This window comes from Seriola dumerili, unplaced genomic scaffold (assembly GCF_002260705.1).
Source record: "Seriola dumerili isolate Sdu_G_001 unplaced genomic scaffold, Sdu_1.0 BDQW01000024.1, whole genome shotgun sequence".
Classification (NCBI taxonomy): Eukaryota; Metazoa; Chordata; class Actinopteri; order Carangiformes; family Carangidae; genus Seriola; species Seriola dumerili.
This window is the reverse complement of record NW_019174279.1, coordinates 1,654,475-1,676,940: the sequence shown is the minus strand read 5'-3', so window position 1 is coordinate 1,676,940 and position 22,466 is coordinate 1,654,475. Positions and strand designations below refer to the sequence as shown.

Below are 22,466 nucleotides of genomic sequence, written 5' to 3'. Positions count from 1 at the left end.
ATGAGATGCATGATCATCAGTGTCCATCTTTTGAACGGAATTTTTTTCTTTTTTTTGCAACTAGAACACGGAAAAAGATTTAAACGGTTCACAGATACACGTAGTTACATAAAATATAAAGAAAGCCTCCTAGATGGTGCTTCTTTATTCAGTCAGCCATTCAGTGACTTCACATTCTGTCAGCCGCTCTACTTAACAACACAGAATGTTTCCCATTGCTGGTATCAAGGTCTGCCATTCCTGGCTATGTAAAACATGTGTACGCACAGATAGGAAATTATGAACGCCTATCAATGCCAAATGTCAAGTGTAAAAAACGGCTGTCCGCACAGGACACGGTGTGTCTTGTTTCTGAAAGATTCACTACATTTACAGCACAGCTTATCAGCCACAGCTTACATAGTCATAGCTAAGATAATGTAACTCGGTTCGAGTTGAATTTCAGTTGTTGGATATTTTGGATAAACAGGACGAGGCCTGCGTTGCCTTTTGGCTGCAGTGTCGGTTGATTCTCTGTAGGTGCTTGCTGAAACAATAAATGAAAACTGAGTTTGTGAAATCCAGGCTGTAAGTTTTACATCAAAGATCAAGTGATTTTCTTCTCGGCACATTATGTGCGTGCTGGTCCTTCTGCATTGATGCCTGCTTATACAGATACCCACACTTGCGTATAAAAGATAATTTTATCAGATCATTTCGATTTCCTTTTTTTTAAGGCACAGCTCTACTTCTGTACTTATTCAAGTGTTTTTTTAAGCCAATAACATTGATCTGTTGCAGCTGCAAAAAGGCCTTGGGAGCTGCATGCTGCTCATGCACAAACTGTGCAATGAGTACCAGGGGCCTTTTTCCAACAGCTGCTTATTTGCTAACAGATTGCAGCAGTGAAGCAGATGTGTCATAGATAAAGTCTTTGGGTTTTTTATTTTTTTTTATTATTCCGACAAAGACAAATAACTTATAGTCCTCACCTAATGTTCTGGTTTAAAATAAGTCTGTGCTCTGGAAAATTAGTGCATAATGTATGTAAGAAAGATGAGAACTGTTTAATGAAAACAAAGTTTCAGTTGGGAGACCTGTAGGGGCCAAAATGGTGACAAGAAAAACAGAGACATTTATTTTTACATGTCTTTCAGAACCTTTACTATTTACAGTATTTATTCTGTAAGTAGTTTTTAAACTAATTTCTATACAGTTTCAATACCGCACTTCTACCTCTCAAAATGGATTTTCAGAGTGAGGCGTTAAGCTTTCAGCTTGTGTCAGACCTTCCTCCATAGCAACCACTCAATTATGATCAGTATTTTATCTAACAAGTCAACCTTTTGTCAAAAATAATAAAAGTCAGAATATGGATCGCATATACACAAATATATAATACATATAAACAACGCATTGACGTGTTGAAATCAACATGTTCTATTTTTATTTCTCAGTGTTTGAAAAAAATCTTGTTTTTTCTCCCTCTCCTCTCACTTATGAAACAAAATGTACTGGCATGGACACTATTTTAACAAATACTAACTTTGCTCTTCCAGTGGAGATTTTGTGGTATTCAGAAGCACTACCAGAAGCAAACTAGTATCCTCTGTTGTGGTTATAAAGAAACATTGATTTTAGGAAAGTGCTACTGTAGCAATTTCAGTATGTCTGAAGGACAAATGCTCCTTTTTCCTCCCTGTATTATGAAATGGTCTACAAGGAATTCCATGACAAGGTTTCAAAATTGTCCCAGCACAGAATCTTGGTTATAACATTTCACTGTCACTCTCTAGGATAAACTAAACGCTCCAAATCCAAAGACAAAAGGACACACTGCATAAGAAAGAAATGGGCTATGATATGAGGGATGTAATGAAATTCAAACCAATATTTTTCTAGCCACACTGTTCTCTGTTTTGCCGTTTTTTCCTCAACTCATCATTAAAATAGGGACAGTTTTTGGAAACCCCTTCACATAGTCTTGTTTACAGTGCAGCTATTCCTCTCTCTGAACACTGTGTCCCACAGAGCTTTAGCTTATTTTGGAGAATTGCGGTCCCTGAAGGTGACTTAGCAGCAAAAATGAGATTATGTTCTATTGCCAGGGGTAAGGAATTGGAGTCTCCTGGAGGTATCTAATTTATCACGAGATGACGGCATTTTCTCTCCACAACCATAGGCCCCACAGTGTACAAATTATATCAGACAAAGTTTAACGGCTCCCCTCCAGTGTATGAAATACAGATTAGCATGCATTCAAGCAGCAGCACCCAGGACCTTTTAGACGGGATGTTGGCAATGAGGAATCCCGAAAAACCCTTGACCATACGACAACCTTCATCCTGCGTGCAAAGAGGAATTTAAATTAAACCAGTACAAACAAACCATTCATCTCCCATGTCGTGATTAATTATCATAATGTAGATTGCAATGATAAAAAGAAAGGACGAATGATCCATACACTGTTTTGAATGGAGGAAAGAAAAAATGGGAAAGATTAGCAAGCAGGAGCTATATAGAGTCTATATGTATATATGTATATATATATATATATATATATAAGTGTGTGTGTGTATGTGTGTGTATATATGTATACATATATAAAGCAGTTTCTTAATGTACAGTAGAAACAACATATTCATTGGCTGTAGAGAGAAATTCTGACAAATCTTAATCGAACATATTTTTACATGTTTGCTTGCCCATGAAAATTCCTTTCCAGACAAAATATGCAGCGGTAATATTGCATGCTTGATAAGAAAGGTTTGTACGGTATACCTTGAATGGCGTGGAAAAAACAGGCTTGCGTTTTATCCAGAGGGTGGGTGGTAGGAGGAATACATCTGCATAGCAGTAATGTGAAAATTTAAGACAAGCATGACTCTGCCACAGTTTAAACAGATTTCCACAGGAAAGATCTTTTTTTGTGAGTGGGAGGTTTTATTCTGCAACATTTTTTTTTTTAAAGAAAATTGGGATGAATTTAATCAAGTATATTAAGCATTGCTATGTTTGTTTTCTTAAATGTAACAGGTATAAATAAGTAAACAAATAAGTGGCAGAATGCTCTCTGACAGCTTTGTATCAACATAATTAACAGCTTCCATATGTATATAGAGTTTTATTCTATCGGTGTGTTTTGCTATGATAAATACTAGACTCTTAACTACTTTAAAATACTCTACCAAGACAGTGCAGATTTAAGGTGTCCCTCTATTTCACTGTTAATCTCATAGTGCTACCCTTTTTTTTTGTTTGTATTGCAGAGTTATGAGTGTGTGTGTCATCCTGGCTGGGAGGGGGAGTACTGCCAACAAGAAATTGATGAATGTTTATCACAGCCCTGCAAAAACAACGCCACCTGCACAGACCTTCTCAACAGCTACAAGTAGGTGCGCGAGCTGGCTCGAGGGCGCCGTCCTCACGAGGTGCATCAGCCACTTAATAAATGCAGAAAAAGAAGCTGTTCAGTGATAGCAATATGTCCTTCCACTGGCAGCGGAGATAATGAATTGCAGATGGCAGGTAAAACAAATGAGTCAATCAATGCCTCACAGCATGAAAAGGTTTCAGGGGATCTGTGACTCATTGGAGGAAAAAGCCGGTGTATCTGCTTCAGCTAATGCCCCTGCCACTCCCCACCCCCCACCTCCCACCCCACGACCCCTCCTCCTCCTCCCCTGCCCCTCCCACTGGGGAGATGTGAAACTGCTTCAGGTGGAAAAGTTGGGGGATGGAAAGGAATGCAAGGTGGAGTGGTTGGTAGTGCTCGGGTACTCACTGCCACCAAGTGGAATAGTCACCAGCTTTAAGAGCAGATACTTCAGACTCTCACACACACGCTCTAGTATTTTCTCTCTCTCGCTCTCTCTCTCTCTCTCTCTCTGTCTCTCGCATTCATACATTTCCATTTAATCCCCACTCAGTGCTCTAACCTCTTGTGTCCTACATTCAGCTGTCCAGAATTAAATGCTGCTCTGACCAGTAGCACAATTAACCTGTGAAGTCCCGACGCTGTCCTGCACAAAGATCCAGGAGCGCAGCGCCAATATATGTGTGAAAAATGTGTAATGTGGATCATATGAATTGAAAAAACAAGAAAAAAAAAAAATATATATATATATTATATATATATATGTACTGTATATATGTACTGTATATGTCATGTGTGTAGAAGCACCCTCAGCACTGCAGCTACGTTAGTTCTGTTGTGATAGAATTTGATACCCCCCCGCCCCGGCCTTAGAAAACTACTAAATAAGTTGCAAGAGTTTATTTATTTAGGATTCATTTTGATTTATGCCAAAAAGACCTCTACAGTCACACGTCTCCTCTCTGCTGTGTCCAAGGTGTTTGTGCTCACCGGGGTGGACAGGTGTGGACTGTGCAGAGGATGTGGATGAGTGTGATTCTGGGCCCTGTCTAAATGGAGCTCAGTGTCAGGAGTCAGACATACCTGGGGAGTTCTCCTGCACCTGTCCCCCCTTCTTCAGTGGCCCCCTGTGCAACCAGCCTTATGACCCCTGTGACCCCCTCCACAATCCGTGCCTGCACAACTCCACCTGCCTGACACGCTCCGATGGAACAGCCTCCTGCAGATGCCCAGCTGGTGAGTGAACACACCGCCACAGCTTCATACTAATAGCGCTTTTTATTTTTTCTTTAGCCCACTTTCAAGTGTAACTACATCATTTTGTTCAGTAGGTTACCGTATGTAGTTTGTACTTTAAAAAAATGACAAAGAGAAAAAACACAATTCGAAAATCCTAAGTTAAACATGTACATCATAGATCAAAGGTTCTAGCAAGAAGATGAAAAATATTCCTGTCACAGTTAAGCATGCATCATTTGTATCTCTTCTCTGAAATATATGAGGTTTTCCAAAAAAGTTACTCTATCAACCGAGACAATGATGTTGTTTTCCTGTGCATAAATCATATATTGGACCTTACTCCAGACACTGGAAAAATGTGCCACATAAAAACAGTAGAGGTTTTCCTACAGAGGATGATTTTAAAATGATTGATTCATGCAAAACAGTAAGACGTTTAGTTTGTGCTGCCATCAGGGGAGGGATGACTAGTTCTTACAGCTGGAATCTAATCATTGGCTGCTCATGGGTTAAAGAGGGTGGTAAGTACAATAATGACCAACTGATTGCAATACATTTGCTGGATTTTTACACATTGCCCATGCTAATTTGATTTGCAAAGAATGGTCAACAAAACCAGACAATGGTGACTTTTGACTTTTTACTCATTTTTAGAAGAACTTGCCAACTGCTTTATCTTGGTTTGATTTTCTCCCGATGACTTACTGTAACAGTAAATAATCAAGACCAGTTAAAACTAGTGCTAGCTGGGTTGTTCTTGATACCATCCATGGTGAATCAGTTCCTTGTTTACTAACCTCGATGTGAAGGCACTGCCATCCCACCTCCTTATTATCCTTATTATGATTTTTTTTTGTAGAAACAGCACATGGCAGGACCAGGCCACAACCCAGCTTTTTGTTCAATTAAATCACTCTACTTTTTTTTGTATACAAAACAATGTAACCTAAAACCTGCAGTTATTTTGGCTACATCCCATTAGCCTAATGTGTACTTATCAGCACTTAAAACACTTGGCATGTCATTGCATTCAATTCCCGACTAAATAGTTATTTCTCTTTTGCATAATGTTGTTGCTCATTCTCCTTTCTTTCACTCATTAAGTGTCCAAACAAGTCATCTGGGTAAACCCATTAACTCCCCCCACCATAGCAAAAGATAGAATACCTTTTAAACCTGCCTCTCACCATTTACCATGTTGTGGTCATAGCAGATGTATCGACATAAAGACAAAAAAAAACGAGTTCCAAGGGGGGTGGGCCCTTACTTTCGAGTTGGGGGCCCTCTGCTTCCCCTGCGTCTTTCTAGTGTGGCCTCTCCCACCTTAACTACATGAATATAACAATAAACATCATGCGTATCATGTGTGAGCCTTGTGCTGCTTTGACTAGGCTTCTACCAAATGGTGACAAAACATTAATTACGATATGATTAAAAAATGACTTGACATACAAAGCAAATTAATGATATACAGATTGCACTTAAAAGTGCATGAAACCATAAATCCACATTAAATAATTGTGTCTGCTCCATTGTAACTTTTTCTTTAAATGCTAAGTATACTAGCAGGTTGCACTAACAGCCATCTAATAAATCCAATAAAAACTACTATGCTGGTATAATTTACCATGCACTTCCACATTATTGGCAATAAAATTTAGTTGTGTAAACTCTATATAGAACTGACTACAACATTTTAAGAACCTTGGTCAATTTCCTAATGTCCATGATACTATGGCAACCAAGGCCCAACACATCCATAAGTAAAATACACTTACAAATGAACATTTTAATGCATGTTGTATTTGATATATTTCCAGCTTTATAAATTGAAGTCTGAAGGAAATCCTCACGTACAAAGGCTGGTTTTACTTGTCCTTTGGTGTATTGTTTGAGTACATGCCAGAACCACGTGCAAACTTGGCTATTGAAAGATGGTTGTTTGATTCTTCACAGAGCGCTGAGGCGGCTGTGGCCAACTCAAATTCATGTTTGTGGCAATGGATTCAAATGAGGTTTTCACACTGAAAGAGATTATCAATAGAAACAACTCGAACCACTGTTGAAGCAAAGTTCACCTCTTCATCATCTATTCATGTGCTCAGCTTGTGCATAAATGGCCATATTTGACCAAATTTGCAGAAATCCGACTAAATATACTCTGTAGCTTGTGTTGTAGGTTGTTTGTCTCATTACATTTATCTCAAGTGACCAAAACTTGTCACAGTTGCAATCCATAGTTATCCTTCTGTCTGAGATATGAAATTACACGCAAGGGTCTAAACTACAGTGGGTGAGTAATTTAAGCCCTGAAATGAAACTGTTTCCCTATTTTAGATATTAAACACTCATATTCATGTATGACTTAGACATACACATGCACTCAGGCCTGACTACACACACACACACACACACACACATGCACATCTGAAATTCAGCACACTAATCTGTTTCATGTTCAGTTCACAGGCTCTGTCAGTTTATTAGAAGAAAAAAAAAGCAACATATTAGTCATGGACCAATGAGAATTGCCACTTACTTGGTTGAAATGTCCTGTTAGGAAGTTTATCAGTGAGCGTCCCTGATTGCTGGGGAATTATGAACGATATAGTGTTTTAACATTCAAACTTATCAGCGAGAAGGTCAAGATGCTATAGGGTTGTGCTGTACCTAATGGCTCTGTCAGTGCAGAGATGAAAAGATGTTGCCAGATATAAATAGAGCGGCTGGGTTAGTTTCAGAAGGCTTCCTTGGAGAGGAATAGGAAATTAGGTGCTGGCTGCATACATTACACCAAGAGCTTTTGCGTGGGCTTTTTCACTTCTCACTACTCTCCATTATTATTCACCATAAATCCATCCTACATAGCCACTACTCAACAAACACAGAGCTGTTATACAACCGATGGCTTGATCCCAGCACAACAATTTTACAGACTTGTTATTTACCATTCAGTGTAGGTTATTTGTCAAGGAAATTGTGTAGGCTTTACATTATTCCCAGGCCTAATTAAATTAGAATTTGTCTGCCTGAGTCTGCCAGATTCACTGCCATAAGCAGATCTCAACCCACACAGTCAAGATGGACACCACACAGTAAACATTATAAAGGTTAACTTGTTATAAAATCAACATCAAATAGCCATTTTTTTTCTCCGTGGCTTTTAGCTGCACTTATTTCCTATTTTGCCAAGAGTGCGTTAGAAATGCAGGGTACTAAATTGAACTGAATTAGGGAGAGGGAGATTGATTCATTTATATGACATGAAACTGACACGTGTCAGCCAAAGACCTTGGTTGTGTAATTGGCAGAAAATATAGAGTCCTGCAGCAATATATATTCAAAGCAAGATCATGTGCCCAACAAAACTGCATTAAAATCCCAAAGCTCTCATTTGCTTTTATAAATACCGAAATCTTACGTGATGAAATGAAAACATGACAGCCCCTGTCCACTATTACTGCTCAGCCCAAACGCCACGAGGTACATAATCCAACTGCAGCAAACTCGAGCCCACACGGTCCACACTCAAATACAGACAGTGTGTGCTCTTATGCGTGCGCACAGTTGGAAATCATGGCAGCTGCTCTATGGTAAAACATGCCGGAGGGTGGACACGAAGGTGTCTCCTGTTAACGAGGCTCTATTATGGAATACATCAGTTGTCTAGACTTGGGGTGTGTTTTCCAGACCGCTAGCATGAAGCTGATGATCCTTTCTGTTTAGCCAATTTCGACAGTGGCAGTGGATCATTAGAAAAGCTTGGATGAATGTTGAGGTAGAGGATGAGTCAGCAGTACAGCCAACAAGTCACTGCTGTTTATATATACTTACATACTGATATTGTATTTGTACTAGAGCGAGACCAGTAAATCAGCTGCACTGCCTGCTAGTGTTTTCAAAATCCCTGTCGCCGCAGGAAACAACAGCAGCCTCTGATCTGGCAACCTACACACTGAAAATGGGAACTTTTGATCAGGATTTGGATCGCACAGTCAAATAGTCGACATGCGTCTCGGCTGTTTTTGTGGCCTGTACTTTGCGGGGAATCATCCATTTTAACGACTGCCCCTGCTCTAGTATGCAGGCGCACCGTGCAGCTGCATCCTAAGCTCAGCACCGCCTGAGACGATTGTTATTGGTCTGAAGGAATGCAAATAAATCAAAATGCTTTTTTGCTCAATTGCAGAATGATAATTGATGCAGCCAGACCATGCTCCAGCTTCGGCAGCCGTCTGACTATGCAAGACTAGATGACAAGTAGCAAGAAATTGCAGTACAGAAATGCCACAGATGTGTTTGACATAAATCAGTGGTGCTGTACATAGTTTGTCCACTAGAGAGCACTGACAAATTCATTTTTGAACTGTAAAAGGTTCTGCTCAGTACATGTCTTTGTCATAATTATTGGTAAAAAATGAATTTATGGGAAAAATATTAGGGTGTTCATGTAAAAAGAAAATAAGCATAGGTTAACGTATAATTGTTAAATTTTTATAATTCTCAAATTTCTGTATTGGTAACGGTGTCAAAAATCTAGTAGCAGTTGGGCTCTCGTTTGTGGGCTGCAACAAAACAAACTTGTTCTTAGTTGAAGTCTGGAAACTAGTTGACCTTTGCTAAAACCAAAAAAGCTTTGTCAATGAAAATGTTAAATATTCTTGCAATAAACATAAAGTAGTCATAGCAATTAGTCACACAAATAGGAAAATACTACCTGATCACGTGCAACTATTATATGTTGTTTATAAAAAAAAATCTTTGAATCTTTTTTTGGGTTAGGGTTATCTGTTACCTGTTTCTATGTTTGCGTTTAGATTCTCGCAGCGTGCTACTTCTCAGCTAGTTGCTGATTGAAGAGACACTGGTATCTAATGTCAAGATACCCAGGAGACGATGGTAATACTCTAATAATGGATTGTCACTGTCATGTTTTTCATGGCCAGTCTTATGACAATATCCGATAGCAGTTGACAGAGTACTTTTATAAAAGATAAGCACTTTACCAGTGGCTTTAATGATCAGTTATCCGGAAACTTGCTGTAAAGACTGTGTTGTAAAGCAAAGAGTGCGGTCATAGGTTTCCCTAGACACTTCTCTAGATTATATCAGTCTCACAAAAAGGGTGATGTGGCAACTTTAGTGTTCATCAATTCAACAAAAACTAAAAGGCTGCCATTATGAGGTGCCTACTGGGAGCAGCATTAAAGGGGTTTGTAAAACAGCCACAATGGAAATGAATTTTGTCTACAAAGGTATACTGTGAGAACCTGCAGGCCAGAATAAAACCAGAGCCAGCTGAAAGGATCTTCTGAGAAAAAAAAAATAATAATAAGGGAAGCAGGTATCCTCTCTTGATTGTAGAGGGCTCCTGCAGGAAGTTTTTGTTCTTCCTAGCAGTGTTTCTCCGCTGCGCCTCTGACCAGGAGGCCTAAGTCATCTTGCCTGACCAGCACAGATGTTCCACTTTCCTCTTAATGAGGAGCCTCAGCAGGGAGTGCCAAGGCTGATAGAAGAGCAACCTGAAAATGGGAGAGTTAGGGTAGAGGTTGGGGGCGAGGGTTACTGGCCGACAACCACAACAAATGAAACAAACACGCATAGCATCGCTCAGCACAGATTACAGTACACGGCGGAATTACAGCTGATTCTGAGTTCTCTAAACAATCTATAGGCTCGGCTGTCCTTTCTCAGTTTGCTGAAGAGTTTACTCAGAGTTTCTTCATATCAACTGCAAAAATCCTTGTCAACAGAAATGTGTTTACAGTACACAAAAATGTAAAATCCATCACACATTTACACTGTTTCAACTACAACTAGTGCTAGATATGGAAACACAAAAGTCAGTCAAACAAGGAGTATTATAATGCAATATGCAAAACTGCAAATTTTTTCATTTATTTATCCACTGAATTTTGGAAAGGATGCTAGAAAAAAATCCCACATTAAGCTTCGTACCACTATTGGGCTTTATCTCACAGATTCAGATTACCCTCACAGGTCCAAGTGCGCGGTAGTTGAAGTAATGAACCAGACCATCAGCCGGCTTGTAAAGTGTATCCCTACATTCACCTGAGATATGCACAAAAGACACCTGAACACATTGCGACATTTGAATTAAATTGTAATGACTGCAATTTTAGCTTTTCCGCATTAAGAATTTCTAATTAAGAATAATAATTTATGGATTAGTGACTATGTTCCTTTGTAGAAAATCAATAGCAAAGTATGAATGTCACTTTTCCTAAATCCTTTTTATTCAAATGGTCTTTGAAATGGCATCTGGTTTGATAATGGCTGTATTTTTTTTGTATTTCGACATTAGAAGAACACCGTGTCACTGTAGCACTTAATGTTTTAGATTGATTAAAGATTTCATAATATGTCATGTGATTTTTCATCTGCATTAGAGTGTGCCTATGCCCATTACCACCTTTTCATTGGATTGGTACAAGTTGGCATATTTCACTGCTAAAAGTGAGCTATTTGACAGGGAGACAATTGGTATGCCTCTAGTCTACTGCAAGCAGAGAAATATGATTCTTGCAGTATAGTGAATTAATTCAGAAACATTGTGTGGTCCCTTTACATGCAAAAACCATTTGGTCTCCACGGTTCAGAATATCCCCAGAGGTGTTCCTGGCCAGATGGAGAACAAACCCCTTTATTTGCATGGCATGCTACACTAGCCTTCACCTTCCACAAGATTGAGATTGTGTCCTACCAAACAGTTGGTTAATGAGCTACTGTGAAGCTGTGCCAACAGGAGAACTGACACATACCTAATATGATATTGAAAAAGATGTGTTGAGAGTACGTGTTGCCAGAGATGTGTTGGAAAAGCCTGTCCTCGCTCCATTCATTTCAAGTGATTATTCTCTTTTGTAGAGGAGGTAGGAAATAGTAGATGTGTCTCCATGCCAGATGCCCTGGCAGATGTATGTTAATGTCACTGACCTTTTTCCTTCTCTAAGTATAGTGATACAGAATCTAATGCACTGCAACTTTTGGGCCTATACTGCTAAATACATACTCTAGATTAACAAGATTTAACTTTATGCATTCTAATAATATAAATCTATTTCAAGCAAAGCAGGTTCACTGTCGTGTTTTGTATTAGCATATTATAATTATCATTTTAAATAATAATAATAACTTTATTTAAGGGGGAAAGTGCCCCACTTTAAAATCTCTTTTAAAAAAAGTGTCATGGCTGAGGTATTGTTGTGGCATTTAGAACGCAGAGGTTACATTTAACAGACTTATAATAATGTTCAAATATTTTGATTTATGACTTATACCAATATACTGTGACAGGAAGCCTCTTTAATAACCATTTCTCCCCATAGTACAATTACTGAGATCACTGAAATCTCTCTCACAGAATAATGGTCCATGAAAGAGAGGCGGTCAATGACCACACAGTAAAAACTTCTATGACATAAATAACAATTATAGGTTATTAGGCCTTAGAAATATAAATGGTCACCACTTAAAGAAAAAAATTTAATTGCGGCAACATTTAAATTTTTTCTCCTGTGTCGACAAAAGTGAGTGAGCGCTGTTAACATTTAATGTTAATCTCTTTTCATTACAAAGCAAGAAGGTTCTGTTAACGTCTGCTCTGCAGGAATCTCCAACTGATCGTTTTCCTAAACTGTTGAGAAACATTGTTGGCTTATTCATCTATACTTTGCATTCTCCACGAATCCTTCTTTTATTCTAATATAAAGAGTAACATGGAAGCTGTTATGTCTCCCAGCTGAGTCAGACGGTCTTCTCTCTGATGAAAATAAAAACATTCCAAACTCTGATGAAGATAGGTCTTCACCCTTCTGTGAGACATTTGAGGTCCAGAGTTCATATTGAGGAACAATGTTACTGGTCGTGTTGTGACAGCAAGCAGTACAGTAAAGCAGAAAAGTAGAATAGGGGTTCTTAAATTGTGATGATATAGAATAATATGTTAGTCTAACTTGGAGTAAAAATGATGTCGAACTCAAGCTGGTGCATACTGTAAATCACAGCTCCATTTGGTGAACTAGTACCTAGTCTAAAGTTCTGAAAGCGATGGCACAGAGACAGGCAAGAAAATATTAAAATGTAGCAGGTGTTCAGTCTCAGTATGAGAGCGTGCCCCTTCAGTGAGTAAAGATCTCAGCACGCTAGTGATATTCCACTGCTTAGGGCAAAAGGTGTTTTTTTTTTCTTCCATTTTAGCTTTGAGACCTCTGTTTCCAGCCCAAACTGCTGCATAAAAAAAAAAAAAAAAAAAAAGACAGAAAAAGGCATCAACAGGCACATAGTGGTATCAGAGGTTTTTCCTTCATAAAAATTCTCAGTCATTAGTGGCTTCTAACATGTTGGTGTTTAACCCCTGAATACTTCACAGCAGGTAAAAATACCCAAATGGTTTCTATGTAAATATTAGTGATAAGCCACAGTGCTGAAAGAATATACACATTTTATGAGTATCATCCAAGGGCATAAGTTTAGTTTTAGCTTAAGGGGATGCAATGAAGCCGATATTTATGTGTGTATATATATATATTTATTTATTTATTTATTTTCTTTTTTAATTTATTTTTCCATCCCAGGTTGGTGCCAAAGCTGCCAGGCTATGTAGCATGCCCAGCAGGGTCCACCAACCAAATGGCTACAGGCAGCCTGTGTGTAACCTGAGAGGCAAAGCGCTCTCTTCATCTCATGACGTCACTTGCTCTTAAGTGCAGGGTGACAGCCAAAGGCGACCTAGATGAGTGCATCTGCATCTGTATCAAGTCAGAGTACTCTTTCATTTAGATTATGACAGCTGGGACACTGTTAACAGAGGATGTAGTGATTTACTCAGATTGTAGCTGTAAAAAAAAAAAAAAAAAAAAAACTTAAATTTTTAAAAGGGGCAGAAGCATTTGCCAGTGGAAATATTTATCATTTTTACCGATGATATACAAAGTTGCAATCTATTTTTTTTTTTTTTGTGTTGAAATGTTAAATTACAGTAACTAGCAAAGGGAGCATTATCTACATTATGCATTAAGTTTCTGTCCTCTATAGGCAGACAGAACACAGAGCACTGCACTGTGCTAGCAAACAGATGCATATAGTTACTTACATATATAACAGAAACAAAGCAACACAGGCATCGTCTTTTCTTGTCAACTGTCAGAGGAAAGCCCCTGTTTTCACACCTTTTAGCCGTGGTTTATTCTGCCGGCTGCTGTGTCATATGGAAGTCAAGGTGATTACTTTCAGACTCAAACATAATAGACCTGCGAAAAAACAGCATGCAGAGAGCGGCACAGAGGTGCCGACTGAGTGTTGATTCTCAGTGGGATCATCAGCACTCGCAGCCCTCTCACATATTACTTAATGCAGCTTTAAAGTTCACAGCATAGTCAGATTTGTCTTTCGTCATAGATTGAGGGAGGCACAGTGACATGGTCGTAAAGTGTGAATAATGTCATTTGTAAATGAGCTACCATAATAATTTAAGACAACTAAAAACTGTAGAAAAAGAAAAAACTATATAGTTATACTGTGAGCATTGTCTAAGCCAGAGAGTAGCTATGGTTAAGTACTTGCACACCACTGTGAGAAAGAGGTTAGTGGCTTCATTTATACATAATGTATAAAAATAGGCCTGGGTCTGTAACAGCTGTACGGTAAACACATTTGAAATAAACTCGGTATTTAATCATTTTGTGCCTTCATTATCATTTCTGAAGAGGTGGTCCAGGTGTGTAGCAGTGGGGTAAATTGGATGCAGAGTACGGTGTTTACATGCAAAAAGATTTCTATTCTTAACCCACTTTGTCAAGTAACCCAGTTTTTGGTCAGTGCATGTGAAGGACTCATAAGCGTCTTGCATTCCTTTGATTATGAGAAACACATCTATGACTAATGTGATATCCGGTCTGTTTGTTTTTCTGTCTATATTTATTTTCAATTTCCTGAATTTAGTTGTTTTTTGCAGAGATGTATGATGAATCTTTTGGAACTGGCAGCTATATGACATTGTTACCATCTATATATACCGATAGAATCTTACACAAGACTTTGTTTTTGTAGCTGCAGCATGTAAATTATGGAACAGGATTTCAGAAGCAAACCAAGATGTACAGAAACACTCCCATCAAATTCTCTGTGCAGTGATGGATCAGTGTGGCCACACTCTTTTTTTTTTTGTTTGTTTGTTTTGTTTTTCTTCTTTCTGTGCAGACACAAACTGCCACAGTGTCAGCACATTTTTCACATCAACCAAAAAAACATGGCAAACACATAGAGCACTGTAATGTTAGTCATGAATTTCCCCCTGTATATGAAGGAAGCTCTCGCTCAGTCAAAGACAGTAGTATACTGTTCTTGCTGACAGACCACTTGGTGACCACGTACAACCATAACCTATATGCTACTGACAGTGCTCATAGCATTGATTCATCGCCTGTGAACCGTCACAGGCAGTTCAACTGACAGAAAACTTGGCGTGATGATGCATTTAGGTTTCAGCAGAAAAATCATCCATAGATTAAGCGATCATTGACGTCTGACATTTGATGTAATGTACGACAGCACACAGATGGCACCACAGAAAAACAATAAAACATAATCTATATTGCAAAAGTGGTGGGCAGTATCATTTTAAATGACCTCTATCTCTCTGATAAACTGTTAACATCAGACTGACAGCAACTTTGATAAGACTACAGTCACAAATGTAACGGCCCGACCGATATTCACACCGTTAAAATGAAGACGTCACTCATATTCCAATTGAAATGTCCATCAAGGTTAGTTCACAATCCACTAGGGATTACCCACAATTTCTTCTCCTCGGAGACATGCACTGGCAGGAGCGGTGATCACATACTGAAGCTCCAGCCAGATGATGGAATGACTACGTGAGCACGCGCCTTGGGTATCCCTCTCTGTACTCTGTCAAAGAGAAGCCTCCAGTCACTGCTTAGTGGCAGAAGATGCATTACATTGCAGTGACATTCGAAATAGTCCCCGAGGTGCTCCACCATTGCTTTGACTGACAGACCAGCTTGCGAAACCTGTGCTGTCCCATAATTCACCAGATGCTCTGTGCTCTCTGTGGTCTCATGGATTCCCTCTATTCTTATGTCCCAAGATGCACAGAGCTTTGTCAGTGTCACTGTCTTGCCTTTTTTTATTTTTTTTTCCATTATCATCACTCTAGTTGCATTGGAAATGTGTCTTTCTTCATTGTAAACATAATGATATGAAATATAGGTTATTAAGCTGGTTAACAATGCACAGTGAGAGTTGCTTGAGAGCTCCATCCAGTTGTTAAGCAATTTCTTATTCAACAAATCTCAACAATCAATAGCGCTGAGCTTCATGTGGCTGGAAAGCAAACCACAAACAATGGCTTCCAATTGGTGAACAGAGAAGTTTATGGCCCATGTAATTTTCTGCCAACTGTCGTTTACAGTAGATTTTGAAAGCACCGCAATGACAAGACCAGCACATGGTATGAATCATGTAGCTATCAGTCGTTAAAAATGTTGTATTGATACTGGTGCAGGTTTCCTTGTAATATAATATAATATAATATAATATAACATTATAATATGATATAAAACGTCTCTTCAAATTTGAAAAAATTAAACTACATGCTCTTGTCTCTCAAAAAAAATTTAAACAACCTCAAATTGTTGATACAAGTTTTCAGCTGAGAATTACTACTTAGATGAGCCAGGACCCATTATAATTCAAATGCTGCATATATCACTCTAACTTGAAGCAGCGGGAGCGGCATAATGAGACGAGGAAACAATAACAGCAGTAACAATCATTAAAAGCTTGTTTTATTAACCCTTTGTTATATGCTTGTACAGCCTTTAATTATGTGAGGCAGATGGTGCTCTGCAGGGACAGCACAGTAGTCGTCTCTTGGAAGTCTGAGCTTTTAAAGGAGTTTGATGGCAAAGTGTTCAGTGAACGGTATCTCTGTGTTATCGCTCGTAGCGCGACAGATGCAAAGGCAGAAACAGTCACAGAATGCTGAAAATCAGTAACATGGGGGCAAATGGTGGCCATAAAGAATCAGTAAATTTATTGTTTACAGTTTTCCACGTTAAAAAAAAAATAAAAGTAATCAGTGCTATAAATTTAGTGGTTTTCAATAAATTCAGTGGTATTTCAATGGCAACATATTTAGAAATGACAACATTCTACAAGTATGTTTAAAGTTACTAATTTCATTGAAATCTTTTTGTCCATTATTTGCATCCATACAATGTGGCATTAGGGGTTCCTTAGATATTTTCACATTCATGAAGTCAGGTTACTTCATCGAACTACGTCATGCAGTTTGATTTCTTCAGCTAAAAAAACCATCTTGTGGACCAGACACAGCACCAGAGGAATACCTCCGCCAGGCAGGACATTACAGTTTCCCAGACTGCCTTCAAAAGTACAACCAAACATCCATGCTGATCTGCTTAGCCATCCTGCCCCTCAACCCCCTAATGAACAGGAGCAAAAGAGCTCTTGGGCTTAGCCTCTCCCTCTTAGCCTAACTTAACAAGATGTCCCCCTACTCACTTGCTTTCTCTCTCTCTCTCTCTCTCTCTCTCTCTCTCTCACACACACACACACACACACACACACACACACACACACACACACACACACTTAGACACACATACACAGACACACCTCCCAAACCCCAAACCACTAACCCTCAGACCAATCTGTCTGTGGCACTAAAGTATTATTAGACTTACACACTCTCAAAGGGGAAACAGTGAGTGCTGAGAGCTGGAAGATGAGATATGCTACAGGGGCTACTAGTTCCATTAAAATGGCATTCACTGGGGCCTTTGTTATCATCGGCCCTGACGTTTTCAGGGTGTAGTGGGGCTTGCTGATCCATGACCATCTCATCTATCTTTCAGGATTTGAAGGAAGTTGGTGTGAAATTGACACCAATGAGTGTAGCTCAAATCCATGCCAAAACCAGGGTGACTGTGTGGACGGGGTCAACAGTTACAGGTAAAGAGTGCTATCCATAACCAGCTTTACATGTCTTAGGAGGCAAGATAATGTCAAGCTTTGTAGAGACAGACTTTAAACAATTGTTAATCCAGAGTATAAGTAGTAGAAACCTTCATATACTGTCATTTTGATAGTAGATTGCCTGGAGCTAATAGATTTGTTCTAAGGTCACATTCTTTCTTCACATTATTTAATAGATGTAGCAATATAAAAATGAAATGAGGTCAAATTGGTTACAAGAAAAAAAAAAAAAAAATCTACCTCAGCCACCTTTAGGTTTAGTGAAACAGTCAAAATCCACACCGAGGTCACGATAGTGTATGTGCAATCAGACCAAATATGATGTGTAATTAGTATCATCAAATTGCTTCTTATTGATTTTTTTCACTCTGTGCATGTGCCAGTAGGAAACGGATAGATCTTCTATTTTCCATTGGAGACAAAATATCAATATTAATGATTTTTCTGTTCCAGCTGTGATTGTACGATGGGATTTGCTGGCCATCACTGTGAGGAAGACATCAATGAATGCACCTCTAGCCCTTGCCACAACGCTGGCATTTGTGAAGACCTTGTGAACGAGTAAGTATGAATATAACTTTTTCTTTTTTTTTTTTTTGCTATGACTTTGCATCTTATTCATTGTGTGCTTTTAAAAAAAAAAAAAGATCAAATATCAATAAAGGCCAGGCAGAATTAATTTCCTGCGTTTGTTTTGAAAGGCGAAAGAACATAAGCGCTCTCCAAAGAAAAAAAAAAAAAAAACGCGAGGTTGTGGCGTTCATCTTCAAAGTGTTCCGGTTTATATAACAAGCCCCACTTCATCCTTGACACACATAAGCTGCTATTCTAAAGACAGAGAGTGAGTCCAGCAAGAACACATCATGTATCTAGATTGGGCTTTACTCCACTGGTGCTTCTCTCTGCTGTGCTTAATGGGAGCCCCGGGGCTTCCAGGCTTAGTCGGACAGATGGGTAGAAAAGTCCCAGGGCCAATTTGAGTCCTAAATGGTTTGTCTCCAGTTTGTCTCCCGTCATGATTTCGCTCCCATGTGACCTGGCCCTGCTCAGAGCGCTCCTCTGATTGCACAGTCCAGGGAGTTCACATCAGGTGTGTTTTAACCTCGCTGCCCACCACGAACACTACACACACCGCCGTTTCCGTCTCCCTGACCCAACAAGCCGAGCGAGTCCATCTGTACCGTGGTGATGAATCAGACTCTGCTGTATACTCGCTGAGCCTGTGCTGTCTTCATATTTACCCATCCTTCTCCTGAAGATACTATGAGTTTGACTCTGCAGGGGTCACGTAGTCTCATCTCATCTATTTATATGCAGTACAGGCTTTTACTTAAGACACCAAACTAACTCTAAGTAGACACTGGTGTAACAGATTGCAATGAAGGAAGTGTTAATTGTCGTGGCAATGTTCTCTCAGACCTGTCCAGCCTTTGAGGTTTGCATAATTAGGCAGCAGTTTGTTGCGCTACATGAGAATAAAAATACACTTCCATATCACAGAGAATTGATATGGTGTAACTGGTTTACTGATGGAAAAATGATGTTTAAATAATCAAAAGATGTAGTTTATATTCGGACACAGAGGTATCTAATGACATGTTTTCTAATTATCTCACCTAGAAACAGCAGAACCGTCTCCTCTGAGGTGTGTGTCAGGGGATATTAGACACACCGACAGCTGCAGAGAGGGATTTGAATTGAGTAAACTGCACAGATTAAACTCTTCCCTTTGAGTAATAAGTCATCAAACATAATTCAAATGAAGTTACTCAGCGGGAAAGTTAATTGCTGTCATATTGTTCATTTCTGTGTGAAGATTTTGAGAATGAAAAAGGAGTCTTAATCTGCATCTTAGCTTGTCTTCGTGCGTTTCTAGTGCTTCCTGTTTTTCTCCCAAGTAATTATTTGTGCAGGAGTGTGTGCAGCTTTTACAGAGAAAACGATTCTGCTTAATTTAAAGTTACTGCAAGACTTAAACATATAAGTGTTACTGTCTGGATTTCCCTTTATTTTTTTTATGATCGAGTGTTATTACATCTTCCTTAGATTCCGCTGCATTTGCCCTCCTGGTTATTTTGGAACGCTGTGTGACCTGGATGTGAATGAGTGTGAAGTTTCACCTTGCCTACACGAGGGCATCTGTATCAACACGCCCGGGGGCTTCAAGTGTGTCTGTCGCCCTGGATACTCAGGTAGCTCTTTTGCCCTTAGGTGACATGAAGATCAATATGAGAGTCTAAAAAGCTTATCATGACTGCAGCGGTCGCATGCTATTGAGGAAACTCTGACACAGATCTGGCTTAGTGTAAAAAAAAAAAAAAAAAAAAACTGCTTCACAATGCTTGCTTTTAATTAGCCCGTCTGCCTCTGCAAGATACAGCGCCTGCTTTTCAGTAAAGCCAACAAGAGATAAATTAATGTCACCAGTTTTATCTGATGAAAACTTCTCAGTGTCTGTTAGTTGCCTTTATTTCATTTCATCAGCCTCTTAAGACTCACAACGCTATTGTTGTTTTACTTCAATCCATTTGTCTTATTTTCCACCCAGACGGATATCGAGCTATTTTAGCGTGTGTGTGTGTGTGTGTGTGTGTGTGTGTGTGCGCGCGTGCGTGTGTGCGGGTGCGTGTAAAGCCAATTCCTGTCAGGTACTGGGAAGATTAATTTCATTTGTCTTCCACACTGTATCATCAATTTATCCTTCCCCAGTTGAGAGAGGGGGGGAAATCTCTGAGGTATTGCTACTCTGGAGAGCAGAACCTGACACGCATGGCCCAATTCCCACAGAAGCAGCTTTTATTATTAGGCCTACGCACGGCATAGTACAAGTCATTACTTTTTCTGTTGCTCTAAGCTCATCTGAGGAAACAGGGCTCCCCAGGAGAGCAAGCGGCCAGAGGATACAGTTTGGATCGGCTCAAACCGACTAGAACTCACACAAAATATTTGCTCTGGTAGCACGTGCAACTTTTCGCAGGAACACAAATGGGTTCATGCTGCTACTGTAGCTGTGTGTAACTTCTCTTTCATTCTAAATTGCAAATCTTGGGGTGATTCATCACTTCATGTTTTCGCAGCCTGATTGAAATTGATTGAAATGTTATTTTGCTTTGATGGTCTGATGTGTCATCTCTTCTCTCACTGAAATCCTGTAACTTGTTGTGTCACTTCATGGTATTAGAATATCAATTGGTCCTGCTATCAGGAAAGTAAAGGTGGTTTTTTTTGTTGTTTTTTTTTTTTTTACCTGCATATCGAACGCCAAAATTCATTCTGACTTAAATGGTTGACGCTGCCTACTATTAAATCAGTTGTGTGCTACATCTACACACTTTTCATGGATGTGATTAAGCTATGATGACACATCCCCACCTGCATCACTATCCATATTGAATTTTCATACTAGTTTTGTATTGAAAGTCTGTTGGTGAATCTGCGTTCTGCTCTTTCAGTAAATCTTCTGCTTTCATATAGCAGCTTCTTCATGTAGCAGTTTTTGCTAAGAAATTGTCTAAAGGCTCCGACTATTACCCTCTTTTCAAAAATGATGGAATTTTTTTTTTTTTACACATGTAACATGTTTTAGCTTTGAGAAATAATTGAAGCGAGGAGGCAGAAAATTGTTTTATTCACATTTGTGACACTTCCAACAGCTTTTATCAATACTTTTTACCTTTGTAAAAGTCTGTGTGACCCACTTTTTTAAAGTGTTAGACTAAAGAAGTGCTTTTTTTTTTTTTTTTTTTTATCTGGCAGTTTTCCTCACTTCTTGGCAAGTCAGGTGTCGGTATTCATCATTTGTTCAATAACAGTCTTTAGTAATGGCTTTCACCTAATCGTGTGTAATTATGCTTTATTTTTACATACGGCGTCATTTTGTTCTGCATGTGTCATACTGAGAAACACTTACATTGTGAGACAGTTTTGGCAGCTGCTAAGATCTCAGCTGTCTTATCATTATTTAGGTCGTTTGGTTTAAAAGGCTCTGTAATCCTGATAATGTATTATTTAACTGTACATAGCCGCTGTGTTCTATACTGAGGTCAGAAGTCATTACAGTGACATGATGAATGGCTAATCGTGTTTATATAAATCACGGTTTAAGCACACTATTCGTCACCTTCTGTTTTCTCTTCTTCACCCATCATTAAGGAGCACGTTCCCTTGAGTGATAGTACAGTGCAATCAGCACATTGTTGCAAGCTGCCTCAGTCAGCACATTGTTGGATGATGATGTTCTGGCCCCCACAGTGTTGTTTTGATGTTAAGGCTTCAGTAAATTCAGTCTTTTGCTGGGTGAACTGTCGCCGTTATTTCTATCCTTGCCTTCAGCCTCTCTTGCTTCAGAAATGTATTTTATATTTAAAGTGAATGGAATATCATGTACTGCCTGTGCTAGCATTTATTAATACATTATAATTATACATTTATTAATCGTATCAATTAAAAACCAGCTCTTATTACTGTGGGACAGAGTCAGTACATGACTTATACATGTGTATTTTGGGCTTAATGCTTAAAATATGTCAAGTGTTTTCTCAGAAACAGAAGTATCAGTTTGAAGATACAAGTCAACCTACAAATGCCCAATTAAGCTTCAAGACACTTTGCAGTCTAGTTGTATTAACTAGTATGTGTTCATCTTAATAAGTAGTAGGGCTTTTTAAGGTATTCCAGACCCTGGTTCACCAGCCTGCGCCATTAAATGTTCGATATATAATTAATTCAGGATCTACTGCCAAATTCCAGCCCAGAACCTTGAAGTAAATACACAACTTCTGACCTAAATAAAAAATATCAAGATACACGAGTGTGAGCATCAGCC

At 39.0% G+C, this 22,466-nt stretch overlaps 1 protein-coding gene across 1 annotated transcript in view; it reads left to right on the top strand.

The window, feature by feature from the left end:
- Positions 1–22,466, top strand: part of eys (eyes shut homolog (Drosophila)) — a 158,397-nt gene that overhangs the window by 47,341 nt on the left and 88,590 nt on the right. Inside the window, exons 19-23 of the mRNA XM_022762293.1 lie at positions 3,249–3,370; positions 4,332–4,591; positions 17,521–17,617; positions 18,095–18,202; positions 19,688–19,833. Coding sequence (XP_022618014.1) covers positions 3,249–3,370; positions 4,332–4,591; positions 17,521–17,617; positions 18,095–18,202; positions 19,688–19,833 — 733 coding nt within the window. The remainder of the gene's footprint in view (positions 1–3,248; positions 3,371–4,331; positions 4,592–17,520; positions 17,618–18,094; positions 18,203–19,687; positions 19,834–22,466) is intronic.